This window comes from Onthophagus taurus, chromosome 7 (assembly GCF_036711975.1).
Source record: "Onthophagus taurus isolate NC chromosome 7, IU_Otau_3.0, whole genome shotgun sequence".
NCBI classification, from domain to species: Eukaryota; Metazoa; Arthropoda; class Insecta; order Coleoptera; family Scarabaeidae; genus Onthophagus; species Onthophagus taurus.
Window position 1 is genome coordinate 29,186,327 of NC_091972.1, and position 23,472 is coordinate 29,209,798.

The 23,472-nt window shown below is 33.1% G+C and overlaps 1 protein-coding gene across 3 annotated transcripts in view; it reads left to right on the plus strand.

Moving 5' to 3' along the window:
- LOC111429296 (DNA-directed RNA polymerases I, II, and III subunit Rpb8) overlaps window positions 1-23,472 on the plus strand; it is a 101,999-nt gene that overhangs the window by 13,569 nt on the left and 64,958 nt on the right. Inside the window, exons 1-2 of one of the 3 annotated variants that reach the window (XM_071197932.1) lie at window positions 189-388; window positions 20,127-20,210. In XM_071197932.1, the coding sequence (XP_071054033.1) occupies window positions 20,162-20,210 (49 nt within the window). In that variant the 5' untranslated portion in view covers window positions 189-388; window positions 20,127-20,161. Of the gene's footprint in view, window positions 1-188; window positions 389-13,871; window positions 13,958-20,126; window positions 20,211-23,472 lie in introns of those variants that run through there. The other 2 variants (XM_071197933.1, XM_023065167.2) reach the window with 2 other exon arrangements.

The following is a 23,472-nucleotide window of genomic DNA, read 5'->3' on the forward strand; positions in this document are numbered from 1 at the left end:
ATAGTCCACTTCCTCCGGATAGCCGCGTGCAAAAATACGTCGACATTGCGTCGGTTGTAAAAAGCCATTATTTCGCGATACTTTTCGCGTTATTCGTTTCGGTTCGCGAAGGCGATTCCGAAAGAACCACAGATGCCGTTTGTGGAGGGGACAACAGGCGAGGGCCCCCGACCGACGTTTTAGAAAATTCGCCATTAGCGAATCTGGTACGCGGTCGTGACCTTCTCTTGCCACATCAAGTGTTTGAAATTTTCGATTCTTTACGATCGTTTCTGTACATTCAAAGATGTTACGTCGCGCGTGTTTTCGATTTTATTTTCAATTAAGTCGGAAAGAATTGATCGCGCGCGAAAATGACTATCATGTTTTTTATTTTAAAACGTAACATGTAAGTACAATTTGTTATACTGTTAGTTAATTACTTGATGATCGACCTTGATATTAATAACCACCGTTCCTGCAAAATAACAAAAAAAGTAACAATACGTAGGAATTCTTGCGGTCGTTACGCAGCTGCGTAAATAATGCGCAAACTGTTTTATAAACCTAGTCATTCAAATTCGGCGAAATGCTACTATTCTTGGAATTCGATTTTTATGTTTTGCTGTACCACTCGGCGTTCTCGGCTTTATTTTAGATTATTGCGTCGTAAAATTTTTATATTCATATAGTTGGTATTATTATTGCAAAGAAAAAAAAACGATAACAAATAGTTAATAAAGCGAATAATTATGTGAACAGAGCAAAATAAAAAAAATCTTTCAGGTGTCATAAATAAATTAATAATTGATTTTTATTTTGAATAATTTATTAACAAGAATATTTCTGATTTTGAACTAAATTTGAATTTGATCCAGTATTATTATAAGTTTAGTAATGTCCTAATATTCCTGCCGCAAATTTGTGATCATAATTGATCGATGAATGAAACTTATATTATTCATTATGCACTAAACGCACTGTCAGAATAAAAATTTCAAAATACATTTTTTAAAATGACCCATATAGATCTTAAATAATACTTACTAAAAGATTTATCCATCTCCATTATAACGACTAAAATTATAAAATTGGTATTGATAACTATATTCTTAATAATTTACAAACTTTAATTTAGTCTGCATATTTATAATACATCAAAATATAATAGTAAGTAACTCTTACATTGCTATTTTCAAACTAAAATCTTATTTCGCTCGTAATTCCCATTTTGAGTGCCTATTTTGTACTATATAAATTTCGCATATATTGTGTATAAAGATAATATTCCATTTTCTCGAGCGAGGATCATGTAAAAAGGTGATTTATTGAATTGCTCATCGATTGCTCATTTTCTTCAGAATTCTTTTTTAAATATTGCTATTTATGTACGGGTATCACCATAACCGTATGTTTACATAAAATTTTATTTAATAAATTGCATGATGAAATTAGAACCACAACATGTTTATTATTGTATTCAAGGTCAAATCCATGTTAGTGGAATAAACCTCCTACAGTTTGCGGGATTACCTTACTGATTCTATTTTCAATGTTTCTGAATCTGTAGATTGTTTGACTTGCAGTTATGTTCTTTTTTGTATATTAATAAATCATATCGGGAATGTGTCACAATGAAGTTATTCAAAAGCAGAAGTATTTTGTATAAACATTTTTTATAGAATGCTGTAAATAAATGTGAGAAATTTTAAACTCAACTTGGGCTACGCTAAGATCTGACAAAAGTGTTTAAAATTTTGGTTATAAAGTAGAATACGTTTATGGAACGTGTAGACAATGAAATTTATTGTTGCACCATTTGCCTATTACAAAATATCGATCAATTTTTCAGTTTTTATGCATCTTTTTTTTGTTTGACGTCGTACATCACCTTGGAAGTGAGGTTTAAAATGGTTCCTGGGACAGAAATATAACAATATCACGAGCCCAAGAACCGCTTAAGTTGTAGCATTGAACACTAGCAATGTTGCAACTAGCAGGTTGCACTAGCGAAGAATTGCAGAAAGTGCTGAAAATGTAGAGGTTTTTACAAATAACAGCCATAACACAGAGCATAACTTTCCAATTAAATACAATAAACTAAGATATCAAGAAAATCTGAACACTAATTTATAAATTAGCAATCAGTAAACGAAAACTGTAAACATTATTGCGAAAACAATCTCAGACTAGCAAAAAAGGAGTTTGAGTTTCGCTTTAAGTTCTATTATTGCTTATAGTTATTATAGATTTTTCGTTACATAATCTTATCTTATTATCTAGTGTCATATCTATGATCTATCGTCGTTAACTGCAGTTCTGGAGAAGAACAACCATTTATGTATCAACTACCTTGGCTAATCTGACTATCTAATCTGATTACTCCATTGTGAAAACGGTGTCATAATGCATAACATGCATTATGTCTCGTAAATGCCTCGATCGGATCTGAATTGAATCCATTTTTATAGCAAAAGAGAAGCAAAAGCTTAGCCTTACTCCGGAACAAAGACACTAAGAAAAGTAGACCATTATGCTCAGAAGATCTAACACTATAACAATCTTGAATTGGTCCTAATTTTGCTGTTCGTAAAATGTGGTGTCATCTACAAAATCAATCACACTTCCTCATACTTTTATGGTGTTTTAATTTATAATTAAGGTTCAGTCATTAGCTTTATAAATATTATAGTTCTGAGACAGAGAGGTAAGTAACCTCTCTGGCTAGTAAATGGAAAATTTCCGTAAAATATAAATTAAGTTTCCTTGCTACTATAAATAATAATTTTATGTTATACCATATTTTCTTTGAATATCCGGTAATAGCCCGGTAATACTCCGGTAACAGTCAAAGGTCTTCTACTAATACAAATTGTTTGTACAGTTTATATTTACGGAGATTTAATTTTTCAGAGTTTTGTATCCTCGTTACTTGCTTTCATTTCCAAGATGTTCCCGTGTCACAACTTATATTTGGTTTTCATGTTAATCTTTTTTCCAGTGTTTATTACCCATTAACATCAAAAGTACTATGCAATACGCTACAGTCTATGTCTGCTAAAAGCCTCATCATCGCTAGATATCTTAAGTTTTCTTATTGGTTGTTGTCCTCCAGATTGTGACTTTCTTCTCACGAAATATGAACTGTGCTGAATACATGATACTAATTAAATGCTTAATACTAAGATATTAATATTCATGTCATCAATCAGAATTTTTAGCTCATATTTTATTATGATTATTTTCGCAATACATTATGACTTTTTTATATGATCAATATTTAGATATGCCTTTCTCAATGTCGCTTCTTGGGTAAACCACCACACCACATCAGCTTTGTCTGCATCACCATTATAATAAATTAAAGTATATTGTGCATTTGGTCACTATTACAACCTTCTTCTATAATTCATCTGATAAGGAAATGAAACTGTTTTATGTTTGACTAGTTTTAAATTAATTTCTGTTATCCTTATAACGCTAACCGAACACCTTACTCGACCTGCTGACTAGAAGATATCTAGGAACTCGAAGTTAATGGAGCTTTTCGATATATTAATTGATTTTCTTCAGTACTGAAACACTTTAGACTTAGGTTATTCTTACCAGATGTTATAGTAAGAGTGGACGTAGCAGAAATAGAGGAATAAAAGTAAAAATAAATAAAATTTTAAAAGAAATATAAATTTTCATCATTAAGAGCTAAGGGTATTATTTTTATTAAACCAATCTATACTATCATAGAAATGCATACACAATCTGTAGGCACACTAGTAACTGACTGGTATGAAGCTTAATATGTTCAGCTTATTTTAAACACAAAAATATAGGTTAGTACAAACAAAACATAATTTTGTGATTATCAAAAGAAATTTTATTTAGACTGTAATTACTTTTCATAAAGGAATGAGCCCAGATGTCTGATTTATTCTTGTAGAAAGCAGTTATTTATTTAGACTATTCCTTGCTTACTGTTATAATAAATTATAACACTGCTGGTCCGCACGGCCCGAAGAAATGATTGATTATGCCATGCCGAGGTAACCAATTACGTGATGTGCGGACAACGTGAAATAATTATTGTCATCAAATCGTTCTGGTATTTGAAAGCAGCTAACCAAATGTGTCTCGGTCTTATTGTGTTAAGATTCAGGTTAACATTAACGTTTTGATCATGAAAGATAACGTTTTGTAAATTATAATAAATTTTGTTGGATGATGTTCAATTCCTTGATTAGAAAATATATGTCAAAAGTGAAGTCTTGTGTGCGGTTGATCAGTAATGGAACTCGTACATGCGATGCTTTTCGATCTAGTAATTTGGATTTTCTCGCGTCGGTTTAGCTTTTTCGTGTATTATTTTGAGAATGGTTTCTTCATTTTCGTCTCTTTGCGTAGGAGCAGGCCAGCATCGCTTGTATTCTATTTTAGACTACCTATTTCTCGTAATCTTGTTTCTATATTGGCAAACGTCTTTAATTTTGGAAGACATCGTTTGAGTATGTTTGTTGATATACGCTCAAACTTTCGCGATCGTTTCTTTGATTTAGCCCATACACTAATAATATATTAGTTTGTACTTTGAAACTATAACCTATTCATAAAAAATGTAATTGTTCGAATATATCAAATTATGCTAACAAAATATCAGTTTTGAGCTTAAATTAAGTATTATTAAAAAATGTAATGAATATTTTTGTGATTGTGATTAAGTGAATATATTGTTATATGTTAAAAGAACGACTTAAAGTCTATCAAAGCATCAACAAGAAGCAATATGAATAAATTTTTTTTATTAAATCATAATAATCTACAATAAAGTACTTGAAAGTTGGACGTGTTGCATCATCTTATTCTTAGTTAGATCATTGTATCGTTAACTCTTATAGTACCATGGGGTCACTTAAGACCCTAAGCGTAATGTAAAATATTGTCATAAAATGTATGGTATTGTTAAAAATATAGTTGATGGGTAAATATACTCAAAATCAGCCGTAAAATTCTAAGGACTAAACAAAAAACTTATTTTTGTTGAATTATGAATTTGGATAATTAGTTTTAAAACGGGTGATCTTTATATACAGAAATATATTAACTTAATAAGAAAAATACGTTGCGAGTGTCAAAAACTTTTATAAGCAAAGGATACGGGAAGCCTACCAAAGAACAGAGCTGGGCAAAATACCTCACAAAAGAATCTTAACTACAAAATACATACTAAATAGCAAGTTTAAGAAATATTTAAAATATTAAGTTCGTTTATATATAGGCTTTTAATATCAACGTAATCTAATACGTTCTTTGTCAAGTGATAAATCTAATATACAAATGTCCTTTCTTTGCATAAGAAGGATAGATGTATATTATTATTATTGCTGTTCGGTTGAGGGGAGCGGCCCCTCGTCACCATGACCTATAAGATCTATTATAACTCAAGTCCTCGAAATGTTTGAGGCAAATCTAGGTCCTTCATGAACTATAGTAAGATATGATATAGTCACATTGCTAAAATTTCCTCTAGATACCTGCTCTAAATTTAAAGAGTTTTAGCTTTATGTTATCAAAAAGCAAAATATTTTAAATGGCGGCAGCATTTATTTTGTTAAATGCCGTGAATGTATTTGAACTCAAGTTGCTTAGACAAAAAATGAAAATAGATATTGTGAAACGAAATTTTTTGAAAATAGATATTTATTTTAACTGTTGAAAATTAACAACAGCATTATGAAAATCAGGTAAATTTAAGTTAAGTTAAAAATCCTTGAAACAAGTTTTATTTTTGATTAAACGGAACTATGCGTCACATTTATCACACTGAAAATGAGAATGGCTTTTGCATTTATGTACTTTACACCACTGCTACAATTTATCATATGTGGTCCAGTGTGCACATTTATCCAGACGCATACTTTTTGGAATCCCGTGTCAGTTAAAATATAATAGTAAATATAATTAGTAAAATATAATAATTAAATCTTATATCAGTTAAATTCTTCAACAACCTTACCCACTGCTTTTCGAACTGCCTTTGAGTCTTACTGAATGATTGTCTATTTGTAAATGTTGCCATATTGCGTTACGGGAAACATGAAATTTCTTACAAATTGAAAAGTAAGACCTAAACGAAATTGAAATCTTCCAAAAGTGAAACGTGAAAAATCCTCTTTATACCACTTCTCAGAGGTAATAATTAAAAAAAATAATGGGTTGTAATGCGGTTCCCATCCATATCTTATACAATTCTGTGATATCAACGTGCTGCTTTACACCATGATTCTTGAATGTTCAAGTCTTAGCGCAAGGCTTAAGAAGCCCCCGAAAAAAAGAGAATAAGTTACGAAAGTTCAAAGAGAGAAATCCGGACTTATCAGAAGACGACGACTTCGTGCAAAACAGCGACATAATTGATTGCGACTTGGAATGTATAAGGACTGTGGTCAGCCTGGGCACACTCCGGAACCTAACAAGAGAAACTGATAAATTTGAACTCGACGTCATACAAGTAATGAAATGAAAGGGATCTGGAACGCTGGAGAAGAATCTTTTATAGTTATAGCTAGAGCTTGCAATACCGGGATCCCGAAAACCGTGATCCTATTAAAAACCGGTATTGATGGCAAAATACCGGTATTATTTTTATTTAGCGCCCTCAGACTCAACCTATGATGACGACAACTTAATGTTCGTGTTCAATAAATTTGTCATACCTAGCCAACAATAAAATACTCTCTGCATACAACTATTTTTGGAACTTTTACTCCATAATGGTGTTTTAGGTCAGTTTGATTCGTGTAGTGTCCCACCAAGTATAACATACGTCTGATAAGTCTGATACACTACCAAGAGTCATTATCTTAAAGTTTCTTTCTTGAATCTGCACCTTTCCAGAAAATTCCAAAGCAGGAATTCGAAAGAATTCCACAGAGCTTGAGATGATGAAGTGTAATTTCATTTTTTGACGCGGTAGTGAAGTTGAAACTTCATACCAAGTGAAAAACAACAAAACAATAATGGTATTACCATTATAACTTAAAGGTCTGGTAATACCATTACCAGACCTTTAAGTTTATTGGTACTTTGTACAGATTCCTAATATCTTTCAATTTTTTGATTATCTTCTTAGATTCTGTTTTTTATGCTTTGTTGCCAATCAAAAAATATAGTAGGAATTAACCTGTTGTTAGTAGAGGTGACACCGCAGAGGGGAAAAAATCTTACAATTAGATATATCTAGGAATTGTAATTTAGTGAGTAAACTTTTTTTATAGTAATACCGGTATTAATACCGGTATCCCGGTTTTAAAAATTTTGAATACCGAATACCGGTATTGAGATTTTCGTCCGGTATTGCAAGCCTTATGCAGAGCCGCATAAGAGATTTCAAAACACACAATCCTAGATTATGCACGCTGAGGATCAAAGCAAGATTCTTTAATTATAGGCTCATACGCGCACATGCTCCGACGGGAGGAAAGGATCAGGACGGAAAGGAAACATTTTACGAAGAACTAGAATCTGCCTACCACTCACGCCCAAAAAACGATATTAAGATCCTCAATCAAAACACCGAAACTGTTTACAAACATTCACTTGTTTACAAACATTTGGTGTGTATCAATAGGACAGTTTTTAACACGTTATGGCCTATCCAGAGAAGAACGAAGCGAGCGACGTTGTCAGATCGTTTTGCCATACCGTTGGGTGCCATATTGTTCGAATGTATTAACATCAACTCTGATCACTACCTGGTAGTGAATAGGGTTGGAGCAAGAATAGCGAATGTCAAAAAGACAATTGGACACAAACACGAGATATTCAACCTACAGAACCTCAAAGATCACAGCATAAATAGAACGTAGGAGAAAATATTAATATCGAGTGGAATACATATAGAAATATTGTTTATGAGAACGCAGAAGAAACTCTAAAATTTTAAAGAAAACTAGCGGGCAGGGCAGTTCAATGGACTGGTTTGACGAAGGGTGTACAGACGTAACAGAAAGAAAGAACCAAGTCTATAGAAAACTACGGCTGCGTGAAACCAGACCAACGGAGGAGGAGTGCAGAGAACGAAGGATGAAAAAAAAAACAGGAACCATAAACGGTGAACTGTGTTAAATTAAAAAAACAGTTGGACAGAAGGAAATTCTACCGCAATCTAAATAGGAATAGAAAAGGATTTAAACCTAGGACAACTATGTCCAGGGACAAAGTGGGCGAATTCTGATTGAGCAAGGAGGAATACTGGAAAGATGGATGGTTTACAAGGAAGAACAACTGGAAATAAAACAAGAAAAACGGAGCGAAGAGGTTTTACCGAACTCATCAGACAAGAACGAACAAAAACCATCAACATATAGTGAAATTATAGCAGCAACGAGCAAACTAAAAAACATTAAAGCATTAGGATCCGATAAAATCGACGCGGATAGGAACAAGGAGATACGCCGATTGAATGGAACCTTGGCATAATAGTCCCATTACACAAGAAAGTCGGTCGACTACTTTGTTCCAACTATAGAACAATCACCCTGTTGAACTCGGCTTACAAGATATTATCCATTATCCTATGTGGACGACTAAAACAAATTGACTAATTACTTAACTGTAATACGTCAAATTCTCGAAAAGACAAAAGAATTTTACATCAAAACCCACCCTTTGTTTATCCATCCAGAAAAATTTTGCTCATTCTGCTAGTAGAACAAATACTGATAGTGGAAAATGCAGTAAGAATAAAAAGTGAAACAACACCAAGATTCAAGAATAAATAAAGGGTTGTGCCAGGATGATACACTATTATGGATACTCTTCAATATAGGACTTGAGAAGGTCATATGCGATGCGGGTATCAACAAAACAGGCACAATTATCAACTAAAGCGTGCAGATACTGGCATTTACTAATGATGTTGACGTTATTGCAAGATCAAGCGGAGAGATGATAAAATCCTTCTACTTACTACAGAAAAGAAGGCACAAAAGTCAGCTAAAATTAAACCCAAATAAAATAAAATATATGCAAGCAAACCCATCAACAAGATACTTACAAAACATGGTTTTAGGAGAGCATAACGGCGAAACTGTAGAGCCATTTGTATGGGCTCACTAGTCACTTCGGATAACAACACCACCGATGAGATCAAAAAGAGAATTCTTCTAGAAAATAAAATTTACTACTCGGTCTGGTGATCTAATTAAGATTTTTCGGTTTGACAAGAGAAAAATATGTCAAATATATAAGATCTTAATACGACCAGTTCTTCTGGGGTATGGATCCGAAACTAGGGTAATGTCCCTGGTCTCCGAAACATTGCTTGGAACATGGTCAAAGGCGAAGACGCAATTATTTTGAATTATGGCCGCTTGTGTTGGATAGGTCAAGTGGAGATGGTGAGGGACATAGGACTCTTCGATAATTCTAGATAATATGGTTTCCACGAGAATTTGTATCAACTTAATTTATTTAATATACTTCCGAATAATCAGATTTGCTTGATGTCACCGTTGATAATTTGCGTGCGAGAGATAGAAAAATTTTACTGCACTCGTTCGTTTTGTTTCTTCTAATTAACAATTATTACAATCTATGGTAATAGTGTCATTTGCAATAAATGGTGGTCGTAGATGGTCTATGCTAACTAATAATTTTTTATTGTCTTTTAAAATTACAAAATTCTTTTTAAAACGTTTAATAATTTTGAAAGACCCTTCAAACCTTGGAGAACGGAAAGGTTTAAAATTTTACAATTTAAGAAACACGAAATATGAATAAAATAATTCTTTGCTTATAAATGGTTTCATGATTCCATGAGAACTTATTGGAATAGGTTTTAAATGCGAGAAAGTTTCTTTAAGACTGTTTAAGAGTGGTTCTACTCCCAAAAATTCATGTGACGATATAAAAAATTCGCCGGGAAGGCGATGTGCCCGGTCATGTACAAGTTCCGTGGAGAAACAACCCAGATCTTCTTTTAAGGAAGATCTAAGGTCCAGTAGAATTCCTGGAAGATCGTTGTTCCACCTGTAGCTACCTCCTCTAGCAGTAATGGCTGTTTTAAGAGTTCTATGGAATCTTTCTAACATACCATTACTCTCAGGATGGAAGCTGGAAGTAGGAATTTGGTTAGATCCTAGAAGTTTATTGAAATGAGAGAAAAGACGAGATTCGAATTGGTATGGGGTATGCCAAATCTAGAAAAGCAATGAGTAAATAATGTGGAAGCAATAGTGGAATGTATATCAGAAGTGTATTCTACAATATAATTTGTGTAACGAGTTTACTTGAAATTGGTTGCCATGTAAAAAATGTTTGATGGCAGAATAAAATTCCAGAAGCTCCCTATTAAAAGATTAATTTTATTTAGCTGTTCGTAGATTTTAGCTAAATAAATACATTTATTGTCTTCTCGTTATTACATTGATATTAAATATAATAGATAAATGATTTTTTAATATTGTTTTTGGAAATTTGAAACGTACAAATTTTATGTCGTTACTTTATAAATTGAGAACATTTTATTTATTAATAACAAAAGAATGAGTATCAAAGTAACTTGATATTATAAACGACAGGGTTTGTAGGACGCTACACTCTTTATCGGAGAGGGATTTTATTACTTCAAGTCTACAAAAGTTTTAATTCTATAGAACCAATCCTGTATCATGTATCTGTGTTCGAAAATAAAGCACCGTAAATCCACATGTATACCGCTGATACACAAATTAGTTTCGATATAGGTACATCGTAAATCCTAATTAATTGTGACCTAGAATTGTTGCTCCACAAAGCTAGTCAATATTGTTTAATTCTCAATGATTTAGAATCACTTCTTATTGTCTTTGGAACCGGGGATTCAGCGTATAAACTATTCTTAAATATATTAATGCTTGTTTTTATCTTTCTACGCGAACTGATTCTTTGTGCCTTTGTGTTGTAACATTTGTATTTATCCCTCTTCAATTAAGTGACTATACTTCACCCCCATGCATAGATGCTGCGGATATAATTCGAGTTCAACAAGTATAATAGTCTTACGTTTAGTTTCTCATTGAGATTGCAGAGGTCTTCAATCAATATCTTTTACAATTATATGTCATAAAAACAGAACTGTATGTATTTTCATTAATTAAACAACTATAGGGTGATTTATTAGCTCACCATCAAACTTTGACATATGATAGCTAATCCAATTACCAAATAAAAATGTTAATGAACATTACTTGACTTCGACATACATCTAATTTTTCTCATTGTATTAGATGTTTTGATAGCCAAATACAGTGTTAATAGATTTCGAGATTTTGGTTTAAGCGAATAGTACCTTACATCTAAAATAACTTGTCCAAAAACAAAACACAAAAAATGTTAATAAGTTGACTAAAATAATGATAAAATTATGTATGTCGAAATCAAACCGTTAGATACACCATCTCTTAGAAGACATAAAATTATTATACAATAACTATTTTCCATCGAAATGGCTTTTAATGTTTTCCCATCGTTTTAGTTTTATCCTTTCCGAACGCATCACATTTGGTATGAATACCCGTCGAAGTTGATTGCGGCATTGTTCGAGGTCTAATTCAACGCGAAATTAATGCACCAGGTCGAGTCTTGTTCCCAGGGAGATACCGCGATCCGAACATAACTCATTCGCGTTACTCAAAGGCTCGAAGAACCCGAGCGGTATATCTCGAGTATATAGTTAGTTTGATGGAACTGGGGGCAATTCTATTTTACGTCCAATTGGGCGGAAGCATTCTAGAATAGATTCCGAGAATGTCTACGGTCGTTTGTTCGACTCGTGCAAAAACTGGGTCTAATTTCTTCCTGGACGGTAAATTACCAAGATGAATACATATTTCTGTTGTGTTATGTACCATTATAACCTACACTTCAAAAATTTAAAATGTTAATGATTTATTTTGAAATTCCCGGTTTCTTTGGCGTGGTCAACTATTCGCCCAGTCATTACGCAATTAGCAACGCATTGTTGCTGTTGCCGTGTACCATCCGGTTCTGGTACGGCCACCAACCGACGACACAAGAACTAGCGGGGCCTTGAAAGAGTTATTGTTGAGGAGATCGATACAGACTTATAAGGTTCTTCAGACAGGTTGTGAAAACTTGAACCTTTGAAAGTTACATTAGTGGTTTCATAGTAAATAGTAATAAGAGAGTTTATTTTATTTGATATTTTATGATGTAACCCTTTGGATTACTCACGGGGATCTCTTCGGAATTCCAAAGTTTACCCCGTGGCCATGATTCATTCGATGGTTAGGCATCGTGGGCGGAGTTTCTCTTTGTTATCCCGTAGGATGGGCTTAACTGTACACAATTCAGTTTAGTCATCAAAAAATAAAACATAATGGCTACCTGAGTCCCGAGTTTTGTTTGCGGACGTTTACATTTTCTTTTTCTATTTCCGGAGGATCCAAATAAAACTAAATTACGGCACCATAATTTATTAACGAAATTTCGAATACTCGTTGTGTAACAATAACAGTTATGATGTTGAACGTTTTCGACTTTGAAAATATGTATAAGTAATATTTTCTTTTTATTTATTTTGATTTCTTTCGTAGTAGATCTGTGGTAGTAAAGTTGGACCTCGATTTCTTGTTGTGGATAAATAAATTTCCGTTGGGATGACATTTGTGTTTGTTTCAGCTGGAAATATTGGATATAAAATTGATTTAATGCAAAATATATTTTAAGTTATGCAACATTTTATTTGTAGGTGGTGTATCTATTAGTTTTAAAAAAGATTTTAATTCATCACAAGTTGCTCACATTTCTTCATTTCTTTGAATGTTGTTTAATTAAGGATACATACTTTATTTAGAAAGGGGATCTGACTCCATTTTTCCTCGGGTGCAGCATCACGAGAGGGGAGGAGTCGCCCTTGAAAACAGGGTAGGCGAATTGTAACTGCACCCGACCCTGACATACCTCGTAGCTTTTAGAGGAATCGATAATTTGGGGTGCTCATGTTGAAACTGATGATGCTTTAACATTTACCAGGAAATCTCATTACAAGATGAAAATAATTATTTACATTAATTTTTTAAACTTATTATTTCAACAGATCACCGTTTATAATTTATATGCATATCAAATAGCACATTCTTCATCGGAATCTAGGTTGGGTTGGTGACAAAGAATAAACAAAGATTCTTGCCCATGATTCACATGATGATATTTTGTTTTGTATTGTTCTGGTTTCGCAGAAAAATGATTTATATCAGAAATTAATAATAATTGGTCAATAATAGCTACCCATTACGAGAGATTACGAAGTTAATTAATTGGGGGCGTTGGTGATTGAGTCGCAGGTTACCGTGCATTCGCAAACTTAGAACTCTGGAAGGCCAACTGCGCAATAGACGAGATATTGACCGGTTTATTTCTATCTGCTCATCCGTTGCCGACCGAAACGGCGCTCCCCGACGCCGCGACGCCTTCCCTTCGGTGAACGAGACCCTACAAAACACGGGCTTCGCTTAAACCTTTTGATGTCTCGTTGTTTCGAACACCACCTTAACACGTCTTACTATGAGTGTTTTCTAAAAATATAAAAAAACAAGCATTTTGTTTCCATTAAATTACCCTAATAACTATTAATTTTTATTGGTTATTATTAGATGTTCATTACAAATTTTATTGTTTTCTATTGATTAATTGTTACCACCCAAAAGAGGTCATCAATATTGTGGAGTACTGTTATTTGGTAAGCTTCTTTTATAAGCTTCATCAGGGCAGGTGTGGGCGCATTGACGTCAGGACGACGTCACGACGCCCTCCTCCATTAGAAAATCTGAAACCCCCAGAATGGTATAGAGCGCCCCTTTCGACGAGTTCGGTTTCTACACCTTTGACGTGACAACAGGTGGATGTTGAACTATCCACGGTTCGTGTGTTTCGTGTATCAAAGTTTAGTTTAAATCGCAAACGAATTATGATGAAAGATTGTGTAAGTTATCTTTATAAATTATTTATTTAGGTTTGATTTAAATTTTCGCATCCATAGTCAATTACTTCTTCCTTAAAGGATCAATCAACATTCAATTTATTATTAGTTGAATGTGTATAAAGATTTACATCATTTTGGCACATTAAATATGGGAATAATTAAGTTTTATGTAATAGAATTATGTATTTATTTGAAATAGTAACACCATATGCGTCATGACCTCGTGATGGCCGTAAAGTTCGAGTGCCTTTGCAATAACTACAGTGTTTTATTTCCGTATTAAACTTGAGGCCGAGTCATTGTCAAGGATCGGTTGCGTGCTGCAGTGAGAATAGCACGGACTTAATTCAACGTGTAGGCAGCTTTTTGCGGCCTCGATCGAGAAAACGCGCAGGAAACTACCTAAGAATAGCACAGTCATTCATAGGACGAGCGAAATTGCGAGTATATTTCCTTCCATTTTACTATAGCTAAATTAATTTCATCATTATTGAAACCAACTCTCACGTAATTTATTAGCTTCTTCACAAGTAATATTCAACTCTTGCAATCTTCAAAATCATCTAATATATACATTTTTTTGTTTGATTTATTTAATATAAACAGTAAAGTACAAATAAGGTTTTTCTAAAAGGAAATTTCTAATTTTATTTTACATCCACTCGGTCAATTCGTACTAATGCGACGTAATGGCCGCTCCGGCTACTCTTGGTTTTGAAAGTGGGGTGACACGTTCGACCTTGTAACGTCACAAAGTACTACACGTGGCTACAATGAAGGGCGAACGGAAAAAAGGGCCAGAAAAAGCGTGTAAAAGGCAAACTCTAAAAACCAGTTGAGATAACTTTTGTCGTTTGCATTGAATAATCATAACATCAGCTGAGGGTAATTATGGTTTCAAAGATGACGTAGAAGTATTTCCCAGAAGATTGCGGTCGATTATGCAACGTTACTAGACAGCGCAATAAATTGTTTATATACACTCAGTTTGACCACACTTCTCTTCTATTAAAACAAATTGTAAATACATATACTAAGCACGGTACGATAACGTTAAATAAGTAATCTGTGAATATAAGGCGGTTGTTTACTATAGAGTTATTTACTATAGAAATCTTACTTTAATTCGCCTAAAGAAGGCAATGAAAATTTTAGTTAATGGTGATTTGTGAAGGTTGGCAAAATGTTTTGTTGATGTCATCTTGTTTTTTTTGTGCTAAACAAAGCCTTGCCTTGACCTCTCTTTAATCGCGTTAGATCGATTTCCTCAAAATGACGTCATTGGGACCTCAAGTTAGACCGATTCCAATATAAAACCAATTAGAGTTTTGCCTTTTGCGCAAAAGGCAAGGGCTTTCGATGGGATTTTATCGCTTAAAGATCGGATTAAAACTAATGGTTTCTCATTTTTTCTTTTTTTTCAATTTCCTTGCTCTCCAATTCTTTGTTCATTGTTTTTCTTTGTTCTTTTTGTTTTAATTCATGGAGTAGCACCAAGAATGCAGCTATTATTGGACTTAAAATTTATAGATAGAAAATTTCTTTGTGTATGATTTAAATTAAAATTTATGATTTTAGAGAAATTTAGCCGACGTAATTTGTCACACAATTTTACAGAAATTACATACTCAACGGCGTTTTCTATCTATACATCTTTAGAATTACTGAGCGAAGCATACGCTGTACCGATTCTAATTAAAAATTAACATATTAACCGTTAAATCACATACTGTTTTGTTCTCTTTACTTTTTTAGTATTTATCCATTTCGCGTTCACAATTGAACATCATAAATCCAATTTTCGAGGGCTTCTTACAATAACACCAAGATAGATGAATTGAATGTAGCGTGAAATTCACTTTTATCATACACAAAAAGTAATCTAAAAATACAATCTTCAACACAATTTCTACGAAATCAATTAATATCTATATATATCAAGCTTAAAAATATGCATTAATAATTCCTGAAACTTGAAAAGAACTTGCACTTTGGAAAGGCACAAAATGTGTACGTCAAAATTAAGATTAAGATCTAACGCTTGTGTCTGTTCAAAGCAGTTTGTGGAATATCTGATGTTGTTAGGCAGTTGTTTAGGCATTTATGTATAATGCCTAAGTATTTTATATAATACCAAGAAAAAGATAGGCACATTGTGAAGTTAAGATATTACTCAGACTGAATTCGATAGGGTGTTAAGTTAGATTATTTTTCAAAGACCTAACTCCATTGAAATCTGTTCAACGAAGCTTTCCTATTCAATCCAGTTAAAATTTTATTTACTTGGAATTTGGTCTCTTACTATAAGTATCCAGCAGTACCAATCAATAGTGTCCATTAATTGGAATGAGTTCGGCTTGATTGAGTCCTTTAAAATGTGATTCTATATCGACTTTTTATAAATCTATGATTTTTCTTCTTGCTATACAGGCTGATCGAAACTCTATACCTAGAAAGCTTTTGTATTTGACATTTTAGGTATTTGTTAAAAGTCGTTTAGACTAGCAATATTTTAACGACAATTTGTGCCTGAAATTATTATATGAATAGCCAGTAATATTACAGCAATATTTGCACATTACATGTAAATATTGCTGAATCTCCTAGGAGTATGGCTATTTATTACTGACTATTTATCACGTCGAATTTAAACGGCAACATGTATTTACCGGTTAAGTAGCAACGGCCGCTGAACTCGTGGGGACCACTTTTCTTCTTGACATTGCTAAGTAAATCTATTAGTAAGATTGTTTCTTCAATCTCTCAGAATGAATTGGTAAAACGATATAGAAATATGTTACATAGACGAAATCCATTTACTTTCTGAATTGCGGGATGTCAAGGATTACTTAAAACGCCGATTGGAGAGTTAATATAGTTGGGTTAAAGTTGCTTTAAATGTCAATATCCTTGTAGATGAAGATAAAAAGTGAGAAAATTCAAGTTCATATAATCTTAATTTCTTTGATGCAAAAGAGGTACCACTTGTATTTCTTTTATTCTTTCTACTAGACTACTAATAATGAGATGTTCATTTTGGTATTTATTTGAGTCTGGAAATACTGATACTGTGCTTACATCTTCATTGTTAAGACTGGCGCATGATGTCATTGTGAATGAACATTTCTTCACAACAGTGTGCACGCAACAGCAAGCACTATGTAAAATTCTAAATATATAGCTAAACACATTTTGATTTTATACGTATGAAGGATTCACGATCTAGAACTGACACTAGCTTTATCACTAGAACTAACACTAAAGCTGGAACTGAAAACTTTCGTGTTTAGCCATGTGTGTTTTGAAAAAGCTTCGAACTTGTTACTAGAGAAGGTTGCAATATGGTATCCGAAACGTCAACGCTTTTTAATGGATAAATTATCTCATAAATTTTAATGGATTTAAAAAACAAAAAAATCAAATCCTGCTTTTTTAACACGCTACAATATGGATATAGAATTTCCAGTTATACTATTTACAGAAGTGGTAGAGAATCTCAAATTGCTTCGGGAAGCATTGCCATTATAATTAAACGCAAAATCAAACATAATCCCTGCGAATTAAATAGTACCTCTCTGGATACTATTGTAATATAGTTCCAGTTGAATTGCGCTTACCGACAACCTAATAAGAAATAATTTAAGGAAGGATCTCGTATGTTATTAATTGGTGATTTAAATTCTAAATTAAAGATATGGGTTGCTGCATTAACAATCCGTAAGGTTCCTATATAGAAGAACTATCACCTTTATATATGTCATTCTTATAAAGAAGACAACTTATCAGACATACTGCATCAATTATTTCATCTAAGCATGTTCGTAGAAATGTTAATTTATCGCCTATATTGATTTAAGAAAAGAAAAAAGTGATATGAGACTTGAATGGCAACTAACTCGAAATCTTTTAAACCAGAATCTCAATAACCTAGCTCACACCATCGCGAGAGCGCTGCATTCTTGTCGAGTTGGTTGCTATGAAAATCTCCTAAGTAATATGGATACTAGGGATCCAGGAAAGTTAGTAACTACCATGCAAATATTGGAGAAATACGAATAGATCAGTCAATATGATAGAATCCAAAGCTCATCGGATGAAGAAAAACCCTAACCTTTGTCGATTATCTCGCGTCTACATTCGTCCCATATATATTTTCCAAAACCATGACTATGAATAAAGTATTTTTACGACATCCAATTTGGATTTTGAGCAGTTTATCTGAGTTTATCTAAAGAGGATTCGAAAGTGAGCAACCCACAACCACTGCCATTTTAGATGTTACCAAAGATTCCGTGTTGTTGCAGGCGGATCGAATCTAGGATTGGCCGAGTATTTAAGTGCAATCTTTCTCTCATATCTTCAAAAACATACCTTGTACGTAAAAATTAATGGGTTTCAGGTACTAGAGATATACATGCTGGAGTATTCCCTCAAGATACTCTCATCGACATTATTTAATGTTTTCATACACGATCTACCACGAGAAGGGTTCAATAAAAAAGCTTTTTTTGTGGACAATATATAAAGTACCGATTTAAACTATATCAGTAGTTTTCTGCAGCGGGCTTTTCCCATCCTCAAACTTTTGTATTCCAACACAGTTTACATTAAAGGTTCATTTGTATTCTTAATTTTGATTCATGTAAAGCACTTGTATTATCCAACTTTAATTACAAGGATCTACTTTAACACTTTTGAAGTGATACTGCGTGCAGAAACTGAATTTAACGCGAGCAGAATAGCTTGTCTTGGCTTTATCTTCGAGATCAGAAATTGGCGGAAGGTACTTCCTAATTGCGCTTCGATGTGTGGACTAATAAACCGAAATGCCTACTTAAACTGTTTGAGCGATTTGGTCCTTTTCTATTGGGGGAGATACTGGGACCAAGATGACCAAGGAACGCGATTGTAACATTACAATAGTAGATCCAAGAATAAGCATTATCCCATGTTAATCTGTTTCACCACTTTTTGCTTGCACAGGTATAAACATTAAATAATTGCAAAATTACTTGGCGTGCTACCATTGCGTGTTATTTCGTTGGAATAATATTTTCCTAATATGAATTTCTTGTATGCTATTTTCATCTTTTTAGTAACTTGTGCATCTTCGTCTTCAGTATATATTCTATATTATCCTTTACACATTTGACATCTGATTTTACCAACTTTTTTTCTGATGTATCATTTTTTTCAGATGGAATGAAATCGTTATCATTATGAATTCTCATTGGTTTAGTGTAATTCTTAGAAAGGTTTTGTTTACATTTTCTAATGGTATGAACTTTTTTAAGAACCAATCTCGAATTTTATTAATCTCTGAATGGTAGGTCTTCTTTCTCTGGTCTCTTGCTGAAATTGGAATTAATAAGCATGTGGCCCTATAACCGCCCGAGATGTTTACTTATCGATTTACAATTGCACCATGGGGATGGAACTTTTTTTGATTCAATTTTTTATAATACGTTCAACTCCAATTTAGTGAAACTTCATGATATTAATTCGAAATTGCACCTCGATTTTATCAAATTTTAATTATTTTTGATGTGAGTGCCTATTGAATTGGATTATACTTGAAAAAGCTCCATGATATTTATCAATGCAAGTTGAAAGGTATCAGTAAATTATAATTTACACCTATCGATAATACATATTTGCCCCTACAAACTAGTTCTATTTGTTGCGTCATAATTTTGACATCAAATTTTATAAAATGTCCAGGTGATACTTTGTGAAATATTGTCAAACCTAAACTACGTCAAATATTTTATATAATTGATAATAAATAAAACAGTGGTTGTGCTACAGGAAAAGATTAAATCCATGACTTAATCTAACTTTCTGTAGAAAATCTATCTAAAATTTTTTTTTATATCAAAATAGTCTATTAAAATGATAATTTTCTCATACGAATCAAATTAATTTTTGATTATTGCAATAAAGAAAATCTTAGAAGAAAATAAATTTTGACAGAGAAAAGAAATTTTGATGTTGATTTATCGGTCGACTGCACAATATTTATTGTCCTGCTAGACAGCGTCGCGTTCTCGAACGGTTCCTGCTCATTGATCGAAATGAGATTCTCATTGAATGCAAATCTTGAACGGATTGCCGTCTCGGCTGCCGAATAATGAATGATAATTAGCCATTTTGCTTGTGTCTGTTCCAGTCAGTCGCTTGCACTGCGAGAGCGAGTCCTTCAAAATGGACCTAATCCTCGACATCCACTCTTGGCTGTATCCAATGGAGCTGGGTGAGTAAATTTTATTACTTTTCCTTTATAACTATTACCCATCTAGTATTACTGGAAATTGATTGATTTTACGGTAGAGCACCTGGTATATAAAGGGCTTTAAAAATGTTTTTAATTAAATTATTTATTGTCTAAGCCTATCCCTCTAGTAGCTATTTTATTATGTGAGTTATTAAACAGATTAAGAAGAATATTGGTAATCGTGACTTACGGATGGTTCAATGAACTATCTCAATTTAACAAAGATTAACACACTATTCGGTATAGTGGGATCCCTATATCGCGTTGTTTAAAGCGCATTCAAGAGCAATGTCGAAACCTTGACGTGTCTCGATCGAGCACGCGAGCCTGGTAAACAAATACATTGAAAAACAAACACATTGGAAACGATCGATGCACGTCGACTTTCGTATCTATGATGTGGAATATTTTCAACGATTTTATCCGTATCGTGTATTTAAAATCGATACTTTGGTCGCATAAATTGTAAACACCTCTTCGATAAACTGCAACAGTATTCACTTTGAAGTGGTTTTGATTGACATCAAATTGAATTTATAATCCGATCGGAAATGTTGACGAGGTTTAGTAACTAGCCTGAATATATAGGTCGGAGCTTTCAAAGCTTTGTAGCAAACTAGACGTAATAAAAAAATGCATTAAGATTATTTTTTATACTTAGTTATTTACTCATAATTCGCTACAAAATCAAGTGAGTTTGTTGAATATGTAGATATAATTATAATATATTAAAAGTTGAGTCATTAAAATGAACTGAATATATTAAAATAATTATTGTAATTTAATATTATAAGAGAAATAGTGTACAAATCTAATAAGTGTTCCTTAAATTGTATTTGGTTTCTACCAATGTTCTGACCTCATCAATAATTGAAGGAATCTGTAGGGTACCTCGCCCTGCGTGACCCAGTTTCGCCCCTCCGCCCTAACCTTTGACATTTACGTCGTTTACCAAGCCCTCGCTAAACTCTTTCGTATCCCTAGTGCTAAAACTACACTGTAATCTCGTTGCGTGTGCGCTCCAAATCCGGGGGTTTGGCTTCTTGGTTAAAGGCTAAAATACCAAAATTATTCGATTTACATAACTGTGACTCAAAGTTGTTGGGTGTTTCGCAATATTGATCGTGTTTCGTGATTTTTTTAATCATTTGATGTCGTCTGTAATAATAGCGTATCGTATTTCTTTTTTTTTTTAACAAAGGGAAATCGATTTTTTTGTCGTTGGAAAAAGCACAATTGACGAGTAATTTGTTCGTCTCTTGTACCTTTATTTTCTCGACTGATTGCAATACTCCGTTCTGTTTACATCGGTATGGTGCGTCGGTTGGCTTCTGAAATAGTAGCTCGAACACCTTTTTTCTAAACTTGAAAATAGCCACCAGCTGTTGACCAGCCACGTCGCGTGTAGAAATACGTGAATCTATAACCTTCTAAATATCTGATATTTGTTAGAACGTAATTAAATTTTCTTGTTTTAAATTAAGTACGTAGCTTTTACGTCCGTGAAAACTATTAGGTAAATGGGATTTTATAGTTAACGTTTAATGTCATTTAAACGATCAAATATCTTTAAAAAGATGGTATTGTATTTCATTTGGTCATATTACACCAAGCCAGCTTAATAGACATTTTTATGTGTTCATTCATTGTCTACTCGCTATGAATAAATAAATGTAACGAGATAAGATTTTGCTGGTTTAGAAACTGTAGCCAAATACAATATGGAATATATAAAATTAGACAATGAATTTTATTGTGTTCCATTATTTTTTGTCACAGATTCATTTTTGTGCGATTTAAATAAGATTTTTTAATACAGAATAATTTAGATACATTATTGTACAACGTTCATTGCTAATATTTAATTGATTGATAAAAATATTTAATGTGGAAAAGTCGTGTATCATGTTAGAATTAGATCCCTCTATCACCCTCATTTTAATTAATTTATAATTTACCAGGAATTTCATATAACTCGCAATATATGAATGCTGTAACCATAGTTACGAAACTACTATGCGCTTACAAATTAGAACAACAAAAATATACCACAATCTAACGTTGAATAACAATAAAATTAAAACTAGAACTGACACTAGACTTAGAAGTAGAAACATTTAGGTTTCGTCGCACGTATCTCAAGACGGCTAAACCCGAATGAATCTTGTTCTAGGTCTTGTGTTAATTCTAGTGATAGTGTTAGTGTAAACCTAGAACTAACTCTAGACCGAGAACTAGAAACATTCGGATTTAGCCACACATCTCTCAAGACGGCTAAAGCCGAATGATTCTAGTTCTAGGTCTTGTGTTAGTTCTAGTGATAGTGCTAGTGATAGTGCTAGTGTAAAACTAGAATTAACTCTAGACCGAGAACTAGAAACATTCGGATTTAGCCGCACGTCTCTCAAGGCGGCAAAACCCGAATGATTCTAGTTCTAGATCTTGTGTTAGTTCTAGTGATAGTGCTAGTGTAAAACTAGAATTAACTCTAGACCGAGAACTAGAAACATTCAGACATGTTGCATTTTATGTGGGACAAAGTAAATAGGTACGCCCTGGTTTGTATGGAAATATATTTTTGTATATTGCATCTTAAGTGAAATTCACTGTATATACAATTAATAAAGGACACAAATTTAATAAAACGTAATAAACAAAAATGAACCAATATAAAGTAAGTGAAAATACGATACCGCTAAAGTCCTTAATTTTGAAACCAGTAACAAACAGTGATAACCGAGGTAGACGACGATAACTTTAATTCACAATTAAAAGAAATTGCGTTTTGCGTTGAAAGATAATTAGCAACTACTAATACAAATATTATTTTTGTAATCTAGTAAAAATACTTTAAGTAATAACCTCTTCCAATATAAGAAAAATCGAAGAAATCGCGTAAGACCACGTAGGCGAGTTGACAAAGTTTATCGACTAACTGCTTCCTTACTTCATTGGTGATGTTGCTAGAACGGTTATGGATTTTAATTAATTTAAACTGACACCAGAAATTTTTGTTCAAACCATGACTGGAGAGATCATTTTTCGTTCTTAACGTTGACTTTTTATGCATTTTGCATTATAAAGTGGGTGTGAAGATTTCAAAGAAATACTTGGTTGATTCAAATCTTACGAAAATAACCCCCTTTTTTGTAGTGACAGGAATTCGTGGTCCGTTATTCATTTTTAGATGTGTACAGAAGTTTATTGCAATATGCACAATATACAATCTTAGCTGCTGTAG